The sequence below is a fragment of the Cicer arietinum genome, chromosome 5 (assembly GCF_000331145.2).
Source record: "Cicer arietinum cultivar CDC Frontier isolate Library 1 chromosome 5, Cicar.CDCFrontier_v2.0, whole genome shotgun sequence".
Taxonomy (NCBI): Eukaryota; Viridiplantae; Streptophyta; class Magnoliopsida; order Fabales; family Fabaceae; genus Cicer; species Cicer arietinum.
The window spans coordinates 24,755,036-24,777,271 of record NC_021164.2 but is presented as its reverse complement, the minus strand read 5'-3'; the positions used below and the strand labels follow the sequence as shown (position 1 = coordinate 24,777,271).

General features: G+C 33.2%; 2 protein-coding genes and 1 long non-coding RNA gene across 3 annotated transcripts; 1 reads left to right on the top strand and 2 right to left on the bottom strand.

The window, feature by feature from the left end:
- Nucleotides 1-459: 459 nt before the first annotated feature.
- Nucleotides 460-2,207, bottom strand: LOC113786667 (uncharacterized). The gene is made up of 2 exons (XR_012163075.1): nt 1,062-2,207; nt 460-864 (listed from the first exon to the last, which is right to left on the bottom strand). It is a non-coding gene; the product is annotated as an uncharacterized lncRNA (long non-coding RNA).
- Nucleotides 2,208-6,719: 4,512 nt separating this feature from the next.
- LOC101493641 (pentatricopeptide repeat-containing protein At1g80270, mitochondrial-like) lies at nt 6,720-10,802 on the top strand. Its single transcript, XM_073368668.1, has 5 exons — nt 6,720-6,965; nt 7,384-7,986; nt 8,173-8,182; nt 9,052-9,142; nt 9,593-10,802. The coding sequence occupies exons 1-5, from the start codon at nt 6,925-6,927 to the stop codon at nt 10,690-10,692; spliced, it is 1,845 nt and encodes a 614-aa protein (XP_073224769.1). The 5' UTR covers nt 6,720-6,924; the 3' UTR covers nt 10,693-10,802.
- A 1,787-nt stretch (nt 10,803-12,589) lies between these two features.
- LOC101510810 (cellulose synthase A catalytic subunit 3 [UDP-forming]-like) lies at nt 12,590-21,536 on the bottom strand. The gene is made up of 15 exons (XM_004499829.4): nt 21,255-21,536; nt 20,733-20,924; nt 20,265-20,460; nt 19,314-19,534; nt 19,066-19,183; nt 18,785-18,965; nt 18,214-18,480; nt 17,502-17,847; nt 17,229-17,366; nt 16,605-16,730; nt 16,308-16,520; nt 15,526-15,790; nt 14,978-15,180; nt 14,373-14,723; nt 12,590-13,550 (listed from the first exon to the last, which is right to left on the bottom strand). The coding sequence occupies exons 2-15, from the start codon at nt 20,757-20,759 to the stop codon at nt 12,966-12,968; spliced, it is 3,237 nt and encodes a 1,078-aa protein (XP_004499886.1). The 5' UTR covers nt 20,760-20,924; nt 21,255-21,536; the 3' UTR covers nt 12,590-12,965.
- Between the last annotated feature and the right edge of the window lie 700 nt (nt 21,537-22,236).

The following is a 22,236-nucleotide window of genomic DNA, read 5'->3' as shown; positions in this document are numbered from 1 at the left end:
TATTTGCCAACATGCATGGTGCATTCTATGTTTACTGACCACGAGGGTTAGGTAAGAGTTAATATGTCTTCTGACTAAGAGGCTCGTGTTGAACCGACCATTTCAGTTGCAGCTTGCCGATGTGGTGACGATCGTGCTACGTCTTCAAAGTAGCCACAACAGTAAGAGTAAATAGATCAACCTTCAACCTGAACAACTAGATGAAGAGGAGCCTCTCAATGCAAATGAACCCCAACAAGAGCATAAGGGTTTAGTGGCTAATGGAATGGGATTCCCTGGTCTTTTTGACACATATGTCCTTAGGACATTTAGTGACCAACTAAAAAAACTCTCCTTGTTGTATTTATTATATCGCCTATCCCGCTACTAAATTGCGATAAAATCTTGTGGAGGCAATCTAAGAAAACATTTTTTAAACTTTTAATTATTTTTATCTATTATCCAACATATAACAAAGTGTTAGCAGATGCAGAAGTTACTAGTCTTGTGTTATTGAAACCAAATAAGAACAAAATCTATAAGATAGCACAAATGTATACAAGGATGTGTGGTCTTCTGATGAATAGTTTAACAACAATAAATAAATAGCTTCTCTCAATAAATGGGAGGTATGTTCAAAATAATGATACAAAAAATAACAACCTTCAAAATAATTTGGATCTAATTTGTTCTCTTTTTAGAGCTCTTATTGCTAGATTTCGAGCTCTTCTTTCTATCTCCACCGCAAAGCGAAGAAACAAATCCAGGCTTTTTATGCTTGGGTTTAATAGGAGGCTCATAACCATATAAAGCCGTTCTATTGAAGACACATCCAGTACCAACATAAACAGGGCCTTGAATGCCATCCAACCCTCGCAAGTTTATCTGTACAAAAAGAGACAAGTTGGGGAAATGTGTATTAGATATAAAACCATTTGGGTATAACGTATTCACCTAATAGCTTAAGCTTTTGGGAAAGTATGTTCATGACAAGGTTCCAAAGCCTTTAAAACATAAGACGAATTTCATGAAAAAGGTTCTATGGGCCTAAGCATAAGATGTGATTGAGTTCTGTTTACTACCAGCGCTAAGCTTTGTGTAAGTGAGGCAAAAATGGATTTTCCTTGCATACATTTCCTTCAGCTTTCTTCTCTTCTTACCTTTGAACACACCTCTCGAAGATTGGGAAGTGGTTTCATGCCAAGGATCCTTCCACATACTTCATCAAGGTCTTTGTTGAGACTCAACTAGAACTTGTAGGTTTTGTCCTTATTCACCAAATCCTTATATTGTTTCTTATCATCTGAAGATTTCCATTCAATAGCTTCATAAATATCTCACTACTGTCAGTACCTATTGAGAGTGTTGAAATACTCAGTGACCTAGTGTTTACCTTGTTTGAGATCATGGAGAATGCTTTTGATCTCAAAGATGGCATATGTATTATCATAATTGGAATAAGTTTCTTTCACAACTGCCATATTTCTTTAGATGTGTCATAGTACATAAAGTTTTCTCCGATGTCATTGGTCATTGTGTTGAGGAGCTAAGACATGACAAGGTTGTTTTTCAACTGCCATTTTTCATGACCGTGATCTCCTTATTTAGGTTGTGCAGTTTTTCCTATGATATATCCCTTTTTACCTTTTCCTTGGAGGAAGATGCGCACTGACCTTTCCCATTTAGTTTGTGGCCAACAATCGGGAGGTGAAGACGTGTTCCTTCAATGGGATTGATTAGAGTTGTACCAGTCTCCATTGTGGAAGAAGAAGACTTAGGGTCTGCAGACATAGTAGTAGGGTTGACGCAAAACAAAAAAGGGCTAGACTTGATACTATGTAGAAAAATAATTGGTTATTCACTTAATAATTTTGAATAATACAAGAAGGAAATATATGAAACAATTTTTTATCCTAATAATTAATTCTAGGCCTAAGGATCAAGAGGAAATATTGTCCTCGTTAAGACTATGTCTAATAAAGGAAATAACATACAATTCTAACTCTACAAATCAACTAATTAAATACAAATCTGAATGATTTCCATAATTAGCATTTTGTATAACTAATTTTTTTAAGAACATTGTATAATTACATATCCTCCCTTATCTCAATGATAATAATATTTGTTTTAGTTAGTGTGTGATATACTTGCAGTTGAGAAAATGGAAATGTATATCAAAATAACTAATTTTTTTTCTTCAATGTAATAAAAATTTAGAGTGAGGGATGATGCCTCAATCTAAGGTAAGAAAAATCTTATAGTTCATTGAACACTTATAAATAGATTTACATTTGTCTTTCCAATAACACTAACAATGATCAAACACTTAGTGAAAAATGTAAAGTACATTTACCGTTACACACTAGATACACCTCAAGACTTATATAAAACTCACCAAGTAATAAAAGTGTATAAAACATAAGACTTCAATAAATATACACAATCATTTTTAAATTATTTGGTGTCCAATAATATTTTAGCATGATATTATATCAAGAGTGAAGACCCATTCCCATTTTATAAAGTATATACAAAAATATCAACATAGGAAGATGTGGATATTTTCAAAACTCTTTTTAAATGAATTGAAATTTTTGAAATATATGTTTAGAAAATTACATATATAAATAAATAAATTTAACAATGCAATGACTAAAACTTTTTGAGGGAATCATAATTTTTGATTTTATACATTTTATTTATGGTTTAAATATGTCTTTGGTCCTTGCAACTATAACTTTTTTTTATTTTAATTCTCGTAAGTTTTTTTATTTGATTAAAATCCTTATAAATACAGTTGCATTTTAAAATAGTTCTTTCATCCAATTTCTGTTACAAAAATTGTAACACAGTATAAAATATAACTATTTTTTAACAAAAAAAACCCTCAAATATGATTAAATTATAACATTTTATAACCTAAAATTAATCACAAATGTTTAGGCCTTCTTCCCTAAATAAATCTAAATCGCGCATTCTTTTTTTTTTTTTTTTTTTTTTTTATCATTTTAGTCCTCTTCCTCATCATAATTTTTATCATTGTCACCAACATCTTCATCCATTTGAGATTCATCATCGTATTTAAATTCAAATCATCGTTAGCATAATCTTTTTCTTTGTTTGATGTTACTTGTTGGACAATGGTGTGTTCTAGAATTGAATCTGAATCAAAAAAATTCTTCTTAGCGTGGAGATTAAGAGATTTTAGGGAAGTATACGAAAAAGACCAAAAATGATAGTATAATTTGGTTGTAGAGAGAGGAGGGACAAAGAAGAAAGTCAAAATTTTAATCCTAGTAATAGTAAGGGATGATGAAAGAATTCACCATAGTCAAGAGTTGAACCTTTAATCAAATTCATTAAGCTTTTCCAGATTTATTTATTTATTTTATGATCTACAACAGGAAGAGGACTGAAACGATGAAGAAGAAGGTGCATTTAGGTTCTTTAGGGATGAAGACCGAAACATTTGAAGTTAATTTTAGGTTAAAATATGTTATAATTTGGATTTTTTTGTTAAAAATGGTTATGTTTTAACGGTGTTACAAGGATATCAATCAAACAAAAAAACTTACGATGACCAAAATAAAAAAAGGTTATAATTGCAAAGATTCTTTAAATATGTCTATTTCTGCAAGTGCTTGTTGAGAAGTTTACCAAAACTAGTTCTATGAAATAAATATGAAGGGATAAGTCACAAAGACTTAGTAAGGAGATAACAATCACCACCAATTAGAAGAAAAACACACAAAAACACGAATAATTATTTTATAGTCTTGTGGCAATTATGTTAAATAATACTACGGAAGATATAAATAATTTTCAAATAAAGTATACACATGATAAATTCAATAAACTTATAATTTAACCATTCAAGTAGAAATAATTAAAATCCAACTCATAAAGAGGTGAATCAAAATGAGCAACCTTAAAAATATCATAGCAAATCAAACAAGTAAAAATATAAATTTTTGAGAACCAACAGGCGGCTTCATCTCATTGATAACACTTTACTCCTCCGCCTTTCTCTTAGGGGTGGCTTCATCTAACGGATAGCCCTCTCCTCTCAATCCCGCAACGCATCATCGCACGTCAATTAGAGAGTTTACATCTCGTTGATAGTCCTATCCTCATACAGATGACCTCTCTCATAGGGGCGACTCCATCTAACGAGTAACTCTCCCTAATTAAAACGAGGTAACTAGGTGTACCTACCATCGTTAACGATTTCATAATTATAACAACAATTTTGAAAACACGTTTAAAAATCATTTCCAATTTCACCATAACTCATGGAAACATATTCAACTGTATATCAATTCAATATTTAACTACTTTATAACCCATATATAAATCAGCTTAATCAAAGACAGAACCTCAACTAACAAATCTGAGTATCAAAAATATTCTCAAGACTTTAGAAGAGTTATTCTAAAGTTTAGCTAACTCTAGGAAACCATAAAAATCTTTTAAATATACTTTAAACACAATTAAGATTTTTAAACAAAACTACATTTTTTTTCTAGAGATTCATACTCACATTAGAGTTGTGTATTTACCTCAAAGAGTCTCAATGAACATCTTTCAGAAAATGATTACTTTTCTTCTTCCTTAACTCACTAACCCAAACCCCAAAATCCTAACCAAGAGTATTTAAAAGAGTATGAGAAGTTATGCTCTTGGGGATGTTAAATTCATTAAAAATGGTTGAGGGTTAAGGTGTGCAATTGGTGTTGTGGAGTGAGAAGAATCAAGGAGAAAAATAAGAGAGAAAAAAAATGGAGAAGGTGGATGTTGGTGTAGCCGAGAGAGCGAGAAGAAGAAGGAGGGAAAATGTGAGGTGGAAAAATGAAGTGGAGTGGAGTTGGTTTGGTTTTATTTATTTATTTATTTATTTATTTATTTATTTATTTATTTATTTATTTATTATTATTATTATTATTATTATTATTATTATTATTATTATTATTATTTTTTAAAATAAAGAGAAACGGTGCGTTTCAGAAACAAGATATCAGAATTATTCAATTATTTAAGGTAGTTGTAAACGTTCTCGTTGATTCTGCTTTGAACAAGCAGGTTGAAAAAGGTAAAGAATTTAGCAGGCAAAAGATCACATTGCCTTTGATTAATCTTTGAAAGCGCAAAATGTATGGAAGGGCCTTGTAGGTAAATGAATCAAACTTATATTTGCATCCAATTTTACATTTAAAATATTGAAGTTAGGAAAGCAAACTTACAAATTTGTTATCTATACCCCTCATTTTATTTTTATAAACAAAATACCCAAATTGCCCTTGAATATTTATAATATTCTTTAACTCTATTTATCACTTCATTACCATTCTTAACCACTAAAAACTCATATATCACAAAATCAACATAACTCACCCATCATAACTCATAATCATTCAAAACTTACACCATCCACTCATAAATTGCACCCCATCAGTTCCCTCTTTATATTGTGGGTAAAGTGACCAAACAAGGTATGTTTATTGTTCTATTTTTGAGTTCGTAAATTTTTTCAAAATCTGAAGAGTTTACTTGAACTTAGTTCACGTACGTTGGAACATTACGTGAACTGAATTTACGTACATTGTAAAATTGTAAAAATCTCAGGTAGTACGTGAATTAAGTTCACGTAAACGTACATGATTTAAGATTGCATAATTAATGGAGTTTGAGACTCATCGGTGGTACGTGAACTGAGTTCACATAAACGTACTTGAACTGAGTTCACGTAAACGTACTTAAATTGAGTTCATGTACATTGTAAGATTGTAAAAATCTCATGTTGTACGTGAACTAAGTTCACGTAAACATAGTTGAACTGAGTTCACTTACATTGTAAAAATTTTAAGTAGTACGTGAACTGAGTTCACGTAAACATACTTGAATTGAGTTCACGTAAACGTACTTGAACTGAGTTCATGTAAGCGTACTTTTAAAATGACCAAAATGAATGTTAGGGTTTTGAGGATATGGATGAATATGAAAGTTAGGGTTTTGAAGACGAATATGAAGATGAAGATGAAGATGAAGATGAAGATGAAGATGAAGATGAAGATGAAGATGAAGATGAAGATGAAGATGAAGATGAAGATGAAGATGAAGATGAAGATGAAGATGAAGATGAAGATGAAGATGAAGATGAAGATGAAGATGAAGATGAAGATGAAGATGAAGATGAAGATGAAGATGAAGATGAAGATGAAGATGAAGATGAAGATGAAGATGAAGATGAAGATGAAGATGAGGATGAAGATGAAGATTGAGAGAGGTTAGGGTTTTGAAGATGAAGATGAATGAGATTAGAGTTAAAATTTAATAAATAGGTAAGGATATTTTAGGTAATTTTTTATTTTAAAATTGAGGGGTGTGAGTAGTAAAGTGAGGGGTGTAGATAGCATTATTGACAAACTTACTCACCACATAGGCATGAGCGAGTGTGGGAGCAGCGACTGCACATGGCCTATTTTTATGGGACTCCATTTGCAAACACCCTATAAAGAATTAAAATTATCTAGTTATTTATTGAATAAGATTCTTCTAAAATGAACAACTCATTTTAAATAATAAAGTAAATAATATTAATCATGATAATCAAATCATTATTTGATATTATGTTCATCAATTATAAATGATTATAATATTAATCATTGATTGATTCACTTTATCAATTTATTAGTGTTGATGAATCAAATACTTATTTAGTAATTTATCATCACTCCCAAGTAAGTAATCATTCCCTCACTTGATCACATCAACTTGATTGGAGACGCACCATCAGTATCATACACCTCCGCGCACCATACCTCAAAATTCAAATCTTATTCTCCTCAGAATAAATAGGTTTTTCGAGTTGGTTTTAATTTTAGGGTTTAAGCATTTGTTTTCTTCGTTCCGCTCATTTCTCGTCTCTTGTATTCTGCTGTCACCATGTGGGCTCTTCGTCGAACTTCGATTGGTCTCACCCTAAGGTAAACACTAAACTCACTCATTCTACCCGTTGTTCTTCTGCATCACCTTTTCTTTACTTTTATTTATTCATCATTCACAACCTAATTTTATTTTTATATGAACTATTTGCGTTGTATCAATGTTACTAACTACTATTAAATATTACTAATGATTTTTTTTTTGCGTTGTATTAATTTAGAGCAATACGGCGTCAAGTATTTTTGTGTATTTTTTGAAATGTGTGTATAGTATAAAATTTTAAAAGTAGAAGAGAGACAGATATAAACATTTACGGTGTAACGTATATGGTGTTAGTATTTTGATGTTCAAATAACATAGCTGTTTAATTTAATGAATTAGAGTGGTAGTTGCTGATTTTTTTATACACATTTAGGTGTTTTTTTTTTTTGCTAATTGTTTACTGTGTATTGTTTGTAGAAGCCAAGAGCTTTATAATGTTGGAACTTTTCGTGTCCAATTAATGCCAAATACTTTGGTGGAATATGAAGATGCAGCTCCTGATTCTCATCAAATGAAGCATGATAGATTTCTGTCCACGGGCCACACATTTTACCGCACAGGTCATGCTTCTCCGAAATTTACAGTAAGTAGGCGTGAACTTTCGTCACAAGCTGATGCTAGTTGCACGAAAGATGATGATAATGATGAAGAGATGGAGATGGAAGATCCGTTGATTGAACTGGAGGTAGACGGAGATAGAGATAGTGTTGAGTCTCAAACAGATCTGTTTGAAGGTGACAAGGATGGTGGGAAACAGCATAATGAGCTGGAGTTGTCGGATACTGAAAGTGATCTAGATGCGAAAAATTCAGAGAGTAGAAACAAGAGATCAGAATTATTCAAGGCAGTTGTAAATGGTCCCGTTGATTCTGCTCTGAACAAGTGGGTTGAAAAAGGTAAAGAATTAAGCAGGCAAGAGATCACATTGGCCTTGCTTAATCTTCGAAAGCGGAAAATGTATGGAAGGGCCCTGCAGGTAAATGAATCATACTTATATTTGCATCCAATTTTACATTTAAAGTATTGATGTTAGGAAAGCAAACTTACCGTCACCACAGGGGATGTCTTGAGGGTGTGCCGGAGGAGCGACTGCACAGGGTCCATTTTTATGGGGCCCCATTTATTATATATATATATATATATATATTAAAAGTAAAAAACAATTATGTACTTAACTAACTCTAAAGTTGGAAATTTACTGCTCAGATCTGATGATGTAGGTAGTAATATCCTTGATTTTGCTAATGAGCAACTTAATGAGTCTATTTGATTAGAAATTATGATCCGAGAATATAGAATAGCCTTAGAAGTGACTTGAGAGGCGAATTGCTAAAAAACGATCATAAAAGAGATATGACAATTGTGAATGGTCTTAAGGATACTCTTGGTAGACACTTCTAATTGTCACATTACATGTGTTATTTTTTTAATGGAGACGACCATGATAAGAGTTGACTAGTTTATTCAAAAGAATTAGATTGAGTTTTTTGTTTTTGTTCAAAGTTATTTGATATAAGTCATACATAAAACAAATCACTTAGCAAATGAAAATTTTAATGATTGAACCTATCTTTTGAATAGACTTAAAGAACACGAATCTAGTGGTGCACATATGTCTTTTATGAGTGAATACTGATTTACTAAACAGAGTTTAGAAAGACAACAATTGATAAGCATCTTGAAGAGCTTACAACAACAAAAAAAGAACTTTAGATGAAGGTATTAGTTAGGATAATTTTTGTTGCTATATATGTATACGCACACACACACACACACGTACTGACGCACACACATATGGCTTATAAAAAAGTAAGGCTCTAAGTTCGTAATTCGCAGATGGCACCGAAAATCTTAGGGATGGCCCTGCGTCACAACTTCTTTTGATTTACACATTTTCTCTGTTTGTTTCCGAAAAACTCATTTTCTGTTCCCTCTCTCTCTCTCTCTTCTGATTCAATCAAGTCTTGTGTTTCTTTTTGATCTTTTGCTGTTTACTTCACAGTTCATATCCCACTAATTTTGCAGCATTTGTATATGTATTGTATGTATAAATTATTTACCTTGTATCCATAATCTTTGGTATAGTGGCCATCCTGTTACCGCATTTTTGGAGGTGCCGGGTTGGTCATTCCATGTAACTCTCTTGGAATAATAACAACTATAGTTATGCCTGCAGGTAGGGGTGGGAATAGGCCAGGCCAGACCAGGCTTTGAAAGGCCTGAGCCTGGCCTACGATGAATTTTTGAGGCCTAAGCCTGGCCTACGGCCTATGATAGGCTTTTTTTTCGGCCTGAGCCTGGCCTACGGCCTATCATGGTCTGGCCTGTAAGCCTATTTAAAAGCCTTATTCACATTAAAAATAATTTTTCTAACAAAATAATTTAAAAAAAATATGAAACAAACACCTTTAAACCCTAAAAAATAATTTTTGGTTTAAAAGAATAATTTTTTTATTAAAACAAACGTACCCATTATTATCTATTAAACAAATGGTCTTAAACAAACTCAGATTATTACCTCTCAAACAAATCATCTCATGCAACATCATATTTAGTAATAATATATATATATATATATATATATATATATATATATATATAAAAATAAAAAAAAAACAATATTCTATATACAGAACATTACTAGCTAACTCTGCTAGTCTGAACAATTTGAGGAAAACTGAGGATATATTCAACAAAATGAGGAAGTTAAATCTTCCTGTTACACCCTTTGCTTGTAACCAGTTGCTTCTTATTTATAAAAGGATTGACAAGAAGAAAATAGCTGACGTGTTACTTATGATGGAAAAGGAGAATGTCATACCTTCTCCTTTTACTTATAAAATTTTAATAGACGTGAAGGGCCTATCCAATGACATTGATGCAATGGATCAAATAGTTGAGACAATGAAGGCAGAAGGTGTTAAACTAGACCATCAAACACAGGCATCCTTGGCTAGGCATTATGCCTCAGCTGGGCTTACAGAAAAAACTGATGCTATATTGAAGGATATTGAAGGTGAAAACTTGAAAGAGAATATGTGGGTAATCCCAACTTTGCTCCGCCTTTATGCAATTCTGGGAAGGGTCGACGAAGTGGAGAGAATTTGGAAGGTTTGTGAGTCAAGGCCTCCTCGGATAGAGGATTGCCTTGCTGCTGTTGAAGCTTGGGGAAAGTTGAAGAAAATTGAAGAAGCAGAGGCAGTTTTTGAGATGATGTCAAATAAATGGAAGCTTTCCGCTAAGAACTACTCAATACTCCTCAGCATTTATACAAGGCTTAAGTTGCTAAACAAGGGCAAGGATCTTATTAAGAAAATGGGAGATAGTGGATGCATAATAGGTCCATCGACCTGGGATGCTCTTGTGTCACTTTATATTCATGCAGGGGAAATTGAGAAGGCAGACTCTGTTTTGCAGAAGGCAATGCAGCAGAATAAGATGAAGCCATTATTTACTACTTATATGACTATTATGGAGCAGTATGCAAAGAGGGGTGATGTCCATAATGCAGAGAAGATTTTCTATAGATTGAGACAATCTGGTTATGTTTCTAGAATATCTCCTTTCCATGCTCTAACACAGGCTTATTTAAACGCCAAACTGCCGGCATATGGAATCAGGGACAGGATGAAAGCTGATGATCTATTTCCCAACAAAGCTTTGGCTGAACAGTTGGCTCTATTAGATCCATTTAGGAAAACTCCAGTTTCAGATTTGCTTGATTGAGGAAACTAGTATATTCTATCTTGTGCTTGTACTTGTCAAATGAAACTATTATTTGTTAGTTTTATGGTAAGATTGAACTTCCCAAATTCTAATATGTTATCCTTTACTTATTACTGCGTACATAGGTTATGTGGTTCTATGGGGTCCATTTGTTAAGAGTAGATATTCTCTCAAAAGAAATGGGGAGCTTTGTTATATAATCTTCATTCTAGAAATGTATGCTGCTATACCTCAAACTATGGTAATAGAGTTTTCGATTTCTTTTGAGAATTAAGAAATAAGAAGGATCTATATCCATAGGAATATGGTGAAAGAAGAAAAATTGAGAGATTATTGAAAAAATGAGGGTGTTATTTAATAACCTTATGACATATTTTCCCATTTCTATGGCATGGTTTTGTTTCCACCTATAGTGGTGGGGTATCAAGGACCTGTATATTTTGTGGGAATATATATATATATATATATTTTAAATTATGTTCATTTTTGTTAACAAGAAAGTAAGAAAATTTTAAAGCGAACAGTTGTCTAAATTTTTAGAAACAATGTGTCAAAAAAATATTTTCAATATTTTCATTAATGGATATTTCATTTTCCTCTAGCAATAATTCACTTCACGGGTCTCTCGTCAAAGCAAAATGAAAACATTTTAAAATAAAAATTCTATTTTCACAAAGTAGATAGAGTTTTAAACGTTTAACTTTTTTTCGATACAGTTTTCTATAGAGGCATGTCCTCGCATCTACAATTCTTAATTTTCTTTTTCTTGTTTCACAAGGGTTTCAAAAGCTAACAATCTATCATCAACCTTATTTAATTTGGTCTATCTTATCCTATTTGTGTATGCATATTTTTCTTTAATGAAATTATTTTCACTTTTACTATTACACTCTCTTTTGTCCAATTACAACCACTACCACCTTTTTAAAAGACATAAAATAATCAAGTTGCCCTCAAAACCAAATCAAATTTACACATCATACCAAAACCCCTTTATTCTATCATCTCTCATTTTCAACATCGTGAGACCAAACACCAACCTATTTGCTCCTTTTGTTTGGTATTTTGCAATTTCGGCCATTATTCTCGCTCTCATCCATTTTCGTGAACTTACTGAAACAGACTCACAAAGGATAAGCCACTTTTGCAAACCATTTACAAGTTTTTTTTAATTTCTTTTGTTTTAGTATTCCTCTTCGTTTCTTTTTGCATACATTTACATAAATTAAGTTGAAGTAGTTGAAAAATATTGTAATATATACGTGAATTGATTGGATTTATGTAAACATATATAAACTCAATTTGTGTAAGTTTACATATGCATAACTCATGGATGTGTTATTTACTAAAATATTTTGTTGAGCGTAACTGCTTATTGAGCATGTATGTCTATTTGCCAACATGCATGGTGCATTCTATGTTTACTGACCACGAGGGTTAGGTAAGAGTTAATATGTCTTCTGACTAAGAGGCTCGTGTTGAACCGACCATTTCAGTTGCAGCTTGCCGATGTGGTGACGATCGTGCTACGTCTTCAAAGTAGCCACAACAGTAAGAGCATATAGATCAACCTTCAACCTGAACAACTAGATGAAGAGGAGCCTCTCAATGCAAATGAACCCCAACAAGAGCATAAGGGTTTAGTGGCTAATGGAATGGGATTCCCTGGTCTTTTTGACACATATGTCCTTAGGACATTTAGTGACCAACTAAAAAAACTCTCCTTGTTGTATTTATTATATCGCCTATCCCGCTACTAAATTGCGATAAAATCTTGTGGAGGCAATCTAAGAAAACATTTTTTAAACTTTTAGAATTATTTTTATCTATTATCCAACATATAACAAAGTGTTAGCAGATGCAGAAGTTACTAGTCTTGTGTTATTGAAACCAAATAAGAACAAAATCTATAAGATAGCACAAATGTATACAAGGATGTGTGGTCTTCTGATGAATAGTTTAACAACAATAAATAAATAGCTTCTCCCAATAAATGGGAGGTATGTTCAAAATAATGATACAAAAAATAACAACCTTCAAAATAATTTGGATCTAATTTGTTCGCTTCTGTATAGTCCATCAACTGCACATAACTTAAACATGCATGAACAAATATAAAAAAAAAAATAAATAAATAAATAAAAACTTTAACCTGTAAACAAAAGAATTGCAATACAATCACAACATTCCCACCATGACTCTTCTTTTTGTTGTTGATTGAGACAGGTGAGTTTCAATTGATAAGTTATTCAATCTGCCAGCTTTTATTTTCTCTAGCAGTTGATTCCACACTGCTCAGAATCAGGACCAGTGACTCTTGTCGTAAAAGGGTCGATTCGAACCCATAAAAGCGAAAAAATTGATGCAAGAAGAATGGACCAGACAACCACAATAGTTGGTGTTCGGTTCTGGCGTCCCATGAGACCTTTAAGGAAAGGGTAAAGATGGATGATCACCCAAAATGCAAAGAAAAGTTTACCGAAGAGCGGACCCCATGATTGGTAGCCACTATTAACGGCGTAGGAGATTCCTGCAACAACTCCAACAAGATTTATAATGAGAAGAGTTGTTGGTGGAATGAGAAGGGTTGTCCATTTAAACATGTATAGTTCTTGAAAGTCTCCATCTTCATCTGATGCTTTTGAGGTAACAGTGAAGTTTGTGTCAATTCCAGCAAGTACTTTGAGTAAACCTTGGAAAACAGCAAAAAGATGAGCTGAAACACCACCAATAACCCAAAATTGTTCATTTCTCCACCATTCGTCAATTCCAACACCACTCCACCTCATCTCTAGGATACCAGTTGCGAAAATGGAAAGAAAGAGAGATATGAACCATATACTTGCAATGTTACTAATCTGCAAGCAAAATGAAAAAAGGAAAAGTTACAGTATGTTCTAAAATAAAGTGTAGAATACTGTGTCGCACAAGATCACATTTTCAGAGGTTATATGTTTGCAGATGATATGAGACATTTCAATATACAAGGTCAAGAATGCCAGTTTCAAAGTTTCATGTCAGAAGTGAAAGCAGCTTCCGGGAGAATTACAAGGTATGATATCCTTAAATGTATTTTCAATTTCAGGACAAACTAACCAAAAGAATTCTTAATCAATATATATTGCAGTCTGCAACTGCAATTGCAGCCGCATCAGTTGCGTTTTGCCACAATACCAAGGATCGCAAAATAACTGCAACTGCAATCTAGAAAACTGCTATCTTCTATGGACATTGTCAATGACTCATTTGGTTAATTACGTATAAAAATATTTACAATATCCTGTGTTGTAATTCTTCCATAAAACTAGAACATTTGAAAATTATATTTTGACAAACATGTGGTCAATTCTCGCAGTCAACATGTTGCTAATTTGAATCTAGACAACATTGATAGCTTTGTCCCTTTGCAACTATAAGTCCTCCTATTGCCAATCATTTTATCTCTTGGTTTATAATAAATGATGAATGGATTTTTATCTTACTTTTCTTCCACTCTTCCTGTCTCTCTCCCTCTCTCATATTATTATTTATTATGCTTTTAGTTTTATAAACCATCCATAAACATAATGAGGTAATGCATGAAAATTAAAATAATTATCATTAAGGACAGTATCCAAATTAAGACTGCAAGAAAAGGAACAAGCTATATACTATATTTTGTTTAAGAAGAAATCACAAACCTGTGGAATAATGAACTTGTTAGTCAAGAGACAGATAGCAGGCAAGGTACAATACATGAGAAGGGGAATGGAAGTGATTGGATAAATTGTGGTGTTTATATAGGCAAACCTCTCGAGCCACTTTAGCCTTCCATTATAACCATACCAGATGGGACAATGCCGACTTACTAGAATTTCCACTGAACCTAAAGCCCATCGAAGCACTTGGTTCAAACGATCGGAAAGATTGATAGGAGCTGAACCTTTAAATGCTGCAAGCTTCGGCATGCAGTATATTGACCGCCAACCACGGGTATGCATCTTAAATCCAGTAAGAATATCTTCTGTGACAGAACCATAGATCCATCCAATCTGTGGAATATAAAACAGATAATGATTATGTTCAAAGATAATAAATAGGAAAAATTCATCCTATTTTTTGTAGTAACCTATCCATATTATCATCGAGGATAACCTGGTCTATTTCATATTTAAGTTTAATTTATTGGATTTTTGGTCTCTTAATGCACAAATATGTTGGTAATAAAGCTGAAAATGAGATGAGACTGAACAAGAAACATAAAAAAGCATCAAAAGTAATGGATTAGTGTCATTCTGTTTTGTACCTCACTACCCCATTCTGATTTATCTTCATAACCACAACTGATAACATGAATTGCCTCCTTGAGGAGAGTTTCTGGAGTTGCAGATTGAGGAACACCGCCATTTTCCATAAGTGTAGAGGCAACAAAAACAGCAGACTGACCAAACCTTTTCTCAAGGCTCATTTGTGACATGAGTAGTGTTTTCTCATCGTCAAATCCAGCACCTGAATAAAATGGTTGTATTAGAAAAGTGAAAATAAAAATTGAAAACAACTCCAAATAAGTTGGTGTACAAAATACACGAAAGAATTCTAAATAATCGGGAAAAATAAGTTATATGCAATTTCACAGATGAGCCAATCCATTTATAATATAATTAAGAATTGAAGTTCAAGGTTCAACAGAATCTAGAAAGTTATGTGTTGTACTCTTCTTTTTAGCAATGGAATAGCAATAAGAGATGTCAAAATCATCATATAACTACAAGTGGCAGAAATATTTTAACTCATAGAAGATTAGAACTTTCGACAAAATGCATCAAGAAAATATATCCAAAATGCATAGCATACCTTCCACCCCTTCTTCTATATCCTCTAGGCTAAAGATGGGCACAGTTGGATCAACATTCTTGCTAGATTTCTTCTTTTTAGAGCTCTTATTGCTAGATTTCGAGCTCTTCTTTCTATCTCCACCGCAAAGCGAAGAAACAAATCCAGGCTTTTTATGCTTGGGTTTAATAGGAGGCTCATAACCATATAAAGCCGTTCTATTGAAGACACATCCAGTACCAACATAAACAGGGCCTTGAATGCCATCCAACCCTCGCAAGTTTATCTGTACAAAAAGAGACAAGTTGGGGAAATGTGTATTAGATATAAAACCATTTGGGTATAACGTATTCACCTAATAGCTTAAGCTTTTGGGAAAGTATGTTCATGACAAGGTTCCAAAGCCTTTAAAACATAAGATGAATTTCATGAAAAAGGTTCTATGGGCCTATGCATTGTCCACGCTCTGGAGAACAACTTTCCCCAACCTCACATTTCTGAAAAACCACAAATGTTTCGGAAGTGGTATTAAATTCACGTTTTTTTCCAGATGTGTACATCCAAAGTGATATTGGGGGGTGTGAAAGTTTTTCCCCACACTTTGAGCTCAAAGGGCTCTTGCATGAGGAGACATGTTTGATATAAAACCATTCACATGTCATCACCTAATAACTTAAACTTTTGCAGTAAATGATTCATGACAATCAGGGGTGGCCTGTCCCTCAAGAAATTTAATATCATAATGAAAAATATTTTACCTAAAACCTAACAGAAATCAAATGAATGTCCTGTAAGATACTTACATCAAAGAAAACAGTATTACGGTTGGCATATCGATCGTTTCTATCAATACCATCAAACCTCTGTGGAAATTGAACATAGCAAACATTTTTTCCAAGGTTGGGATCCATCATAAAACACATAGCTTCCCTCAAGGCTTTGCTGTTGTTTATGTAATGATCACAATCAAGATTCAATAAGAAAGGTCCATTTGTAAGGACAGCTGATACTCGAACCTGAAATAGATATGTATCACCAATGGCGAGATAAGTACACTGGTAGAGAAAATTAAGATTTCAGCATTTTCTGTAGTTACTCACAAGTGCGTTCATGGCACCGGCCTTCTTGTGATGTTGGAACCCTGGACGCTTTTCACGAGAAACATAGACTAAACGCGGAAGTTCATTACCCTCAGTATCAAGTCCTCCACTTTGGCCCAAGAAAACCTGCAGATAGAGAAAGGAACTTAGTAAATGAAATGCTTAAAACTTCCAACTAAAATCTAACAAACACATAGCTTAAAACATGCCATTTGTCAAAAGTTGAATATATAATATTATTTACAAAAGTAAACTAGTTTTTAAGAAAATCACTAGTAAACATTAGAAACGATAGGTAATACACCAAGGTTGACTCCTTTAACATTTAATCCATCTAGGTACATGAAAAACTTGAGGAAAAACAAAACAGTGAATGAAGCAGAAAAAGGCCATTGTATGATTTTATCTTTGTCATGATAATTCAAAAAACAAAAAATGGGGAAGGGAGAAAATTTATTAACTAAAGTTGCACTATTGGCCATTTTATAACCGTCCCCGAGCGATTTTGAACTCCGTCTCTTGAAACTACATGGTTAAACTCTAACCACTGAGCTGACACCTACCTCTCACGGACTTGTCATGAGAATGCAACCAACTAAAAACATAAATAAATAATTAAACTACCTGGATCATTCCTGGATGGTCTCTGGTGTTGTTTCCAGGCCAAGGTGTACCATCTTGCATCACCCATCCTTCTTCAGGAACTTTAATTGCTTTTGCAACAAGTCCATTGACACGAATTTTAAACTCTTCATATTCTCTCTATGAAACAAAGAGGAATAAGCATTAAAAGATGTTGGTAAGTGCCAAGAAGCATGGCTTGCAGAGTAGCACAAACGCATGCGAAGATAAAAGAATAATTACAATACAATCAATTTGCAAGTCAATCTTCTTTACCTTCATTGCTCTGCGATCTTTGACAAATGATGGATGGACCTTATCTTTCAAGTAGTCAATTTTCTTAGAAAAATACCACTCAGGTGCGCGGGGTTCAATTGCATATTTCTTGGAGAAAGGAACCCATTTCCTTGCAAATTCTGATGTTTCAGCAAGAGTTTCAAATGTCAACATAGCAGCACCATCATCAGAGAGATAACAGGAAACCTTATCCACTGGATAGTCAACAGCAAGAATGGATAGTACAGTATTGGCAGTCACAAGTGGGGGCTCCTTTAACGGATCAACAGTACTGACAAAAATGTCAACTGCTGCTAGCTGTGACGGTTCCCCTTCCCGATCATATCTGCAACACACATCAATTATGGCTCAGTTTGGATTAGTTTCTTGGTTATGAAAGTTTCTCAAATAAAATAAGCATACAGTTATTCCCCCACAAAAATGTATTCTATATCAATAATCTATGAAAGTTAAATGAGTAAGTTTATGAACAAATTGAGATGAAGAAGCAAACTTGTGCAATATTAAAAATACTTGTAGTGATTGCAAAGATTCTTTAAATATGTCTATTTCTGCAAGTGCTTGTTGAGAAGTTTGCCAAAACTAGCTCTATGAAATAAAAGGAATATTATCATAACAAAAGAAAAACTATAAAGTATAAACATGATTTCATCATAATACAGAAGGGGAGAGTCAAAACTCAAGGCTCTACCTTAGTGAAAGCCTGTCAAGATATGTTTCGCGGTTCACAGGAAGCCATTTTGGGAACTGATCCAATATCCAAGATACAGCAAACCAAATTTCACATATAACTGATATTAACCACAAGGCAAAAGCATTGGGTACGGGATTTGTAATTCGGTAATGCAAGAAAATGCAGAGGATAACAAGCCGCAGAACAATGACCATACGGTATGGATTTATCCTAGAAGATGGAACAGAAACCTTCCTGGAGAGAGGTTGTCGTGCTTCATCATTCCTGCATTATGAAAACAAAGTGTTTAGTACTGAAACCTAAAAACAAGGGACATGCATTGAACTCATCAAAAGAGACACAACTCAGTGAATTTGCTTATTTAATACAGTCATTAGAGAATATTTTACAACAAAATATGGATAATAAACTCTCCATGTATCAGTCACGAATGATATATTACTAAATGAGATTTTTAACTGCTGAAAAACATGATAGTATCACTGATACCAACTGAGATAGGAGCAATGAGGCTTGCAACAGAAATGAAGCAGCACACATTCTTATAAAGAAATATATAAGTACTCACAACAAGGAATCATCCATAAGCACATCAGTACTGGCATCGATATCTCCAATTCCTCTTTCAGAAGTAGCTTGGCCTGTACTCATTGGAGCAGCATTCTTGTTATCATGCTTCATTTTCCAGCCATCAACTCTTTCTTTCCATGCTACATTGCCAAACCCTGGTTCAACAACCCTGATATTTGCTGCACGAAGAATATAAAGAAACACAATAAATATCGGATTAGCTAGGTAAACAATGACACTATATGAGAATGTGCATAGATTGAGAGGTAGAGGAGTTACGTGATTGATTCAGATCAGATGAATATGATGGAGCATTATGAACTCGTTTCCCACGAGCATTTACAGGAGATGCCATTGACAGCCTCTCAGGTGAGGCTGCAGATAATTCTCCCGATACCTGAAAAATGAAGATATAGAAAAGTAATTTAAATTCAAAATCTGTTGAGAAATATTTGTTCAAGTTGATATTTTTAAGGATAGGGTGATGGGATGGAAAAAAGTATCATAGAGAAAACTAGTTGAACAACCTCTTGTCCACCAGTTAGCCGAGGAATGTGATTGTGAGAAACTTCCTTATCATAATTTGGAGCATCAACCTCCTCACCTCGCCCATATGCCATTTGCCAGCTCAACATGCGTTCTGCAATCTTTTGCTTTTGGCTCTGGTTTTCAGAATTGTACTTGAAGTCATTGGCACCATTATCAGCGCCACCATCCTCATCCCGATCTCCAAGAATTGCAGGACTACCTGAAATCAATTAAACAAGCAGGGTAACTACTAGTTACATTAAAAATGGTAGAGGAAAATCACAAACATGAAATCATGAAAATATGTTGCGTGCATTAATAATATTTATCTTAGATGTACACAATCTTAGTGCTGCTGAAACAAAAGGGAAAATAAAATTATTAGCTTACAATAATCTAATTTTTTTATGATTTTGAGTTGCAGTTTGCACTATTAGATCAACCAACCTAGAATAAGTTAAAAACTACGAAGCTAGTCTTTTTAGCCAAAAAATTAGTTGCATATTATAGATCAAACAGTTGGAATAGGTAATCAAATATAAATAAATTCTTCTATGAACTATCTATACAAACACTTCAGTGATTTAACTTGAGTAAAAGGTAATGGCACAAATTAGTATTGGTAGGGAAACAACCACAACCTGCACCTACAGTACTGTCCTTCATCGATTCCGAGAGTAGAGAACTGGGAAATTAGCTATAGAAGGACCCATATGTTCATTGAGAAATTTCTCTTTAAGCAAAAGGATATACCTTCACTAAAATAAGAGCCTAGAATCTTTCTCATTCGGTTCATATCATATGAAAGAGGTCAATTTGCTGCCAAGAAAACTTCATATTTTCAGGCACATCAAAACCTTGTTTCTTTTGTCTTATGAAGCTTTAACTATATACTTAAAGAATGTTGAAAATTACATTATGATAGACAACAGACTTTATCCTTATTTTACCTTTGAGCTTCTTATACCGAGTTTTGCACTGGGGGCAAGACTGATTCCCATCCTTCCTTTCATACTCATAGCATGCCCTGCAGACAGGGAAAGCACAAACACCGCAAGCAGTGAATGGATCGCTATCAACAGTTGTACCAATATTATCACCACATATCTGGCATTCTTGGCTACCCAACGTCTTTATTGCCTTTTCCTGAGTATTGCAAGTAGTTCCAAAATTTGTTAGTGATCACCAATGAATCATAATTATAAACCAAACAACAACTTCTTCTAACACAGACACCGGACACAACATTTGACACTCACGTAGACATCGATGATTATTTAAAAAAATGAAAGTGTTGAATGTAACAACATATGTTAGTGTTGTGTCAGTATCAGACACTGACACTGACACTAGACACGTCTTCGATCTGAAGTGTCAGTGTTTACAAAGAAAATTTCACATTAAAATTTAAAACTCACCCTAGCTTCCCCTTCTGAGTCCATCATAGTCTCCTACTTAGCTCTTCCCAGACGCCAATAAGGAATCAAATAGTAGTTCAATTAAAGCTCAACAAGTTACACACATCACTTTAAATAATTGTAAGATTCCTCTCTTCTCTAATCCAACTTCAGAATCACCTCCTTCTTTTGCATATAAACTAAAGCTCAGATCTGTAAAAGAAAACAATGAATCAGATCACTAGATTCCAACAAGCATTATAACAGTTAGCAAAATTGGGAAAAAAAAAAGTTCAGATCTTTTGAATTCTCATTAATTAACTACAAAAAGTTGATCAAATTCTAACAAAACAAAACATAAATCCACAGTGAACTAACTAAACAGTGAACAAAAATTAAATCCACTTAAGCAATACAACAAAACAAAACAAAAATTGTTCTAATAACAGTGAACTAAAAAAATACACAATTTTCATGTTTATATCTCCTTCCCTATCCACATAATAAATCCAAAATTTAACAACATTGCATCAAAGAGTTTACCTCAAAGAAGAATCTGAGCCAAAAACTAGATCAGAATATCCCTCAATTGAAAAATTCAATGAGAAAGAGAGAGAAATAAAAGCACCCTAATTGAAAGAGTTTGAACGAAGAAATGAAATATTGATGAGAGAATGTGTGAAGATTGAGAAGTTAATAATAATAATAATAAAGAGTTGGATCCAATCAAATTGACCGACAGAAAGAGAAAAATAAAAAAAAAGAGCGTCACAATAGAACAAAAATTCGTTACTCTCTCTCTCTAAGGTGTGTGCATGTGTATGTATAGCTGTAAATAAATAGATAAAGAAATGTGTTAGAGATGTGGAAAGTGACAGTGTAACTACGAAATTAATTGACTAAAAATGAAATGAAGCCACCGACAGGTGAAGAAGAGTGTCAGCTCAGAACAAACTCATATCATATGAGCTGCATTATCTTCATATACATCAATCATTTTTTTTATTTTTTTATTATAAAATACAACAACCGGTTACAAAATATCTAAACATTAATTTTTTTTTATAAGCTAAAAAAATTAGGTTAAAGTTTTTTTTTTAATATGTAAATGTTAGTAATTGTTAGTAGTTATATTAGTATTTTGGGATAAAATTTAAATTCTCCTTTTCGTTATATTAGGAAAATGAATTATTTATCTTTATTGATGAATGTCTTTGATGACTTCAGTATATTTTGGAGTAAAATTAATGATTAAAATTAATTGATAAAAATTATTTAAATGAAAGAAAATGATTGATTAAAAGAGATAGATAGAAAGTCGCTAAAGATAGAAAATTACAATATATTATATTAAAGAGTTTTGTTAATATATTTTGAATCGATTGATATTTAATGTCACGGTTTATGAAATCTAATTTAATTTCTAGAGAAAAAAAAATAAAGATAACTTTTATTATTTAAAAAATTAAAATGGAATAATTTAGTCTCTATTTTTTTTACACTTTATTTGATTGATGAAAGAAAA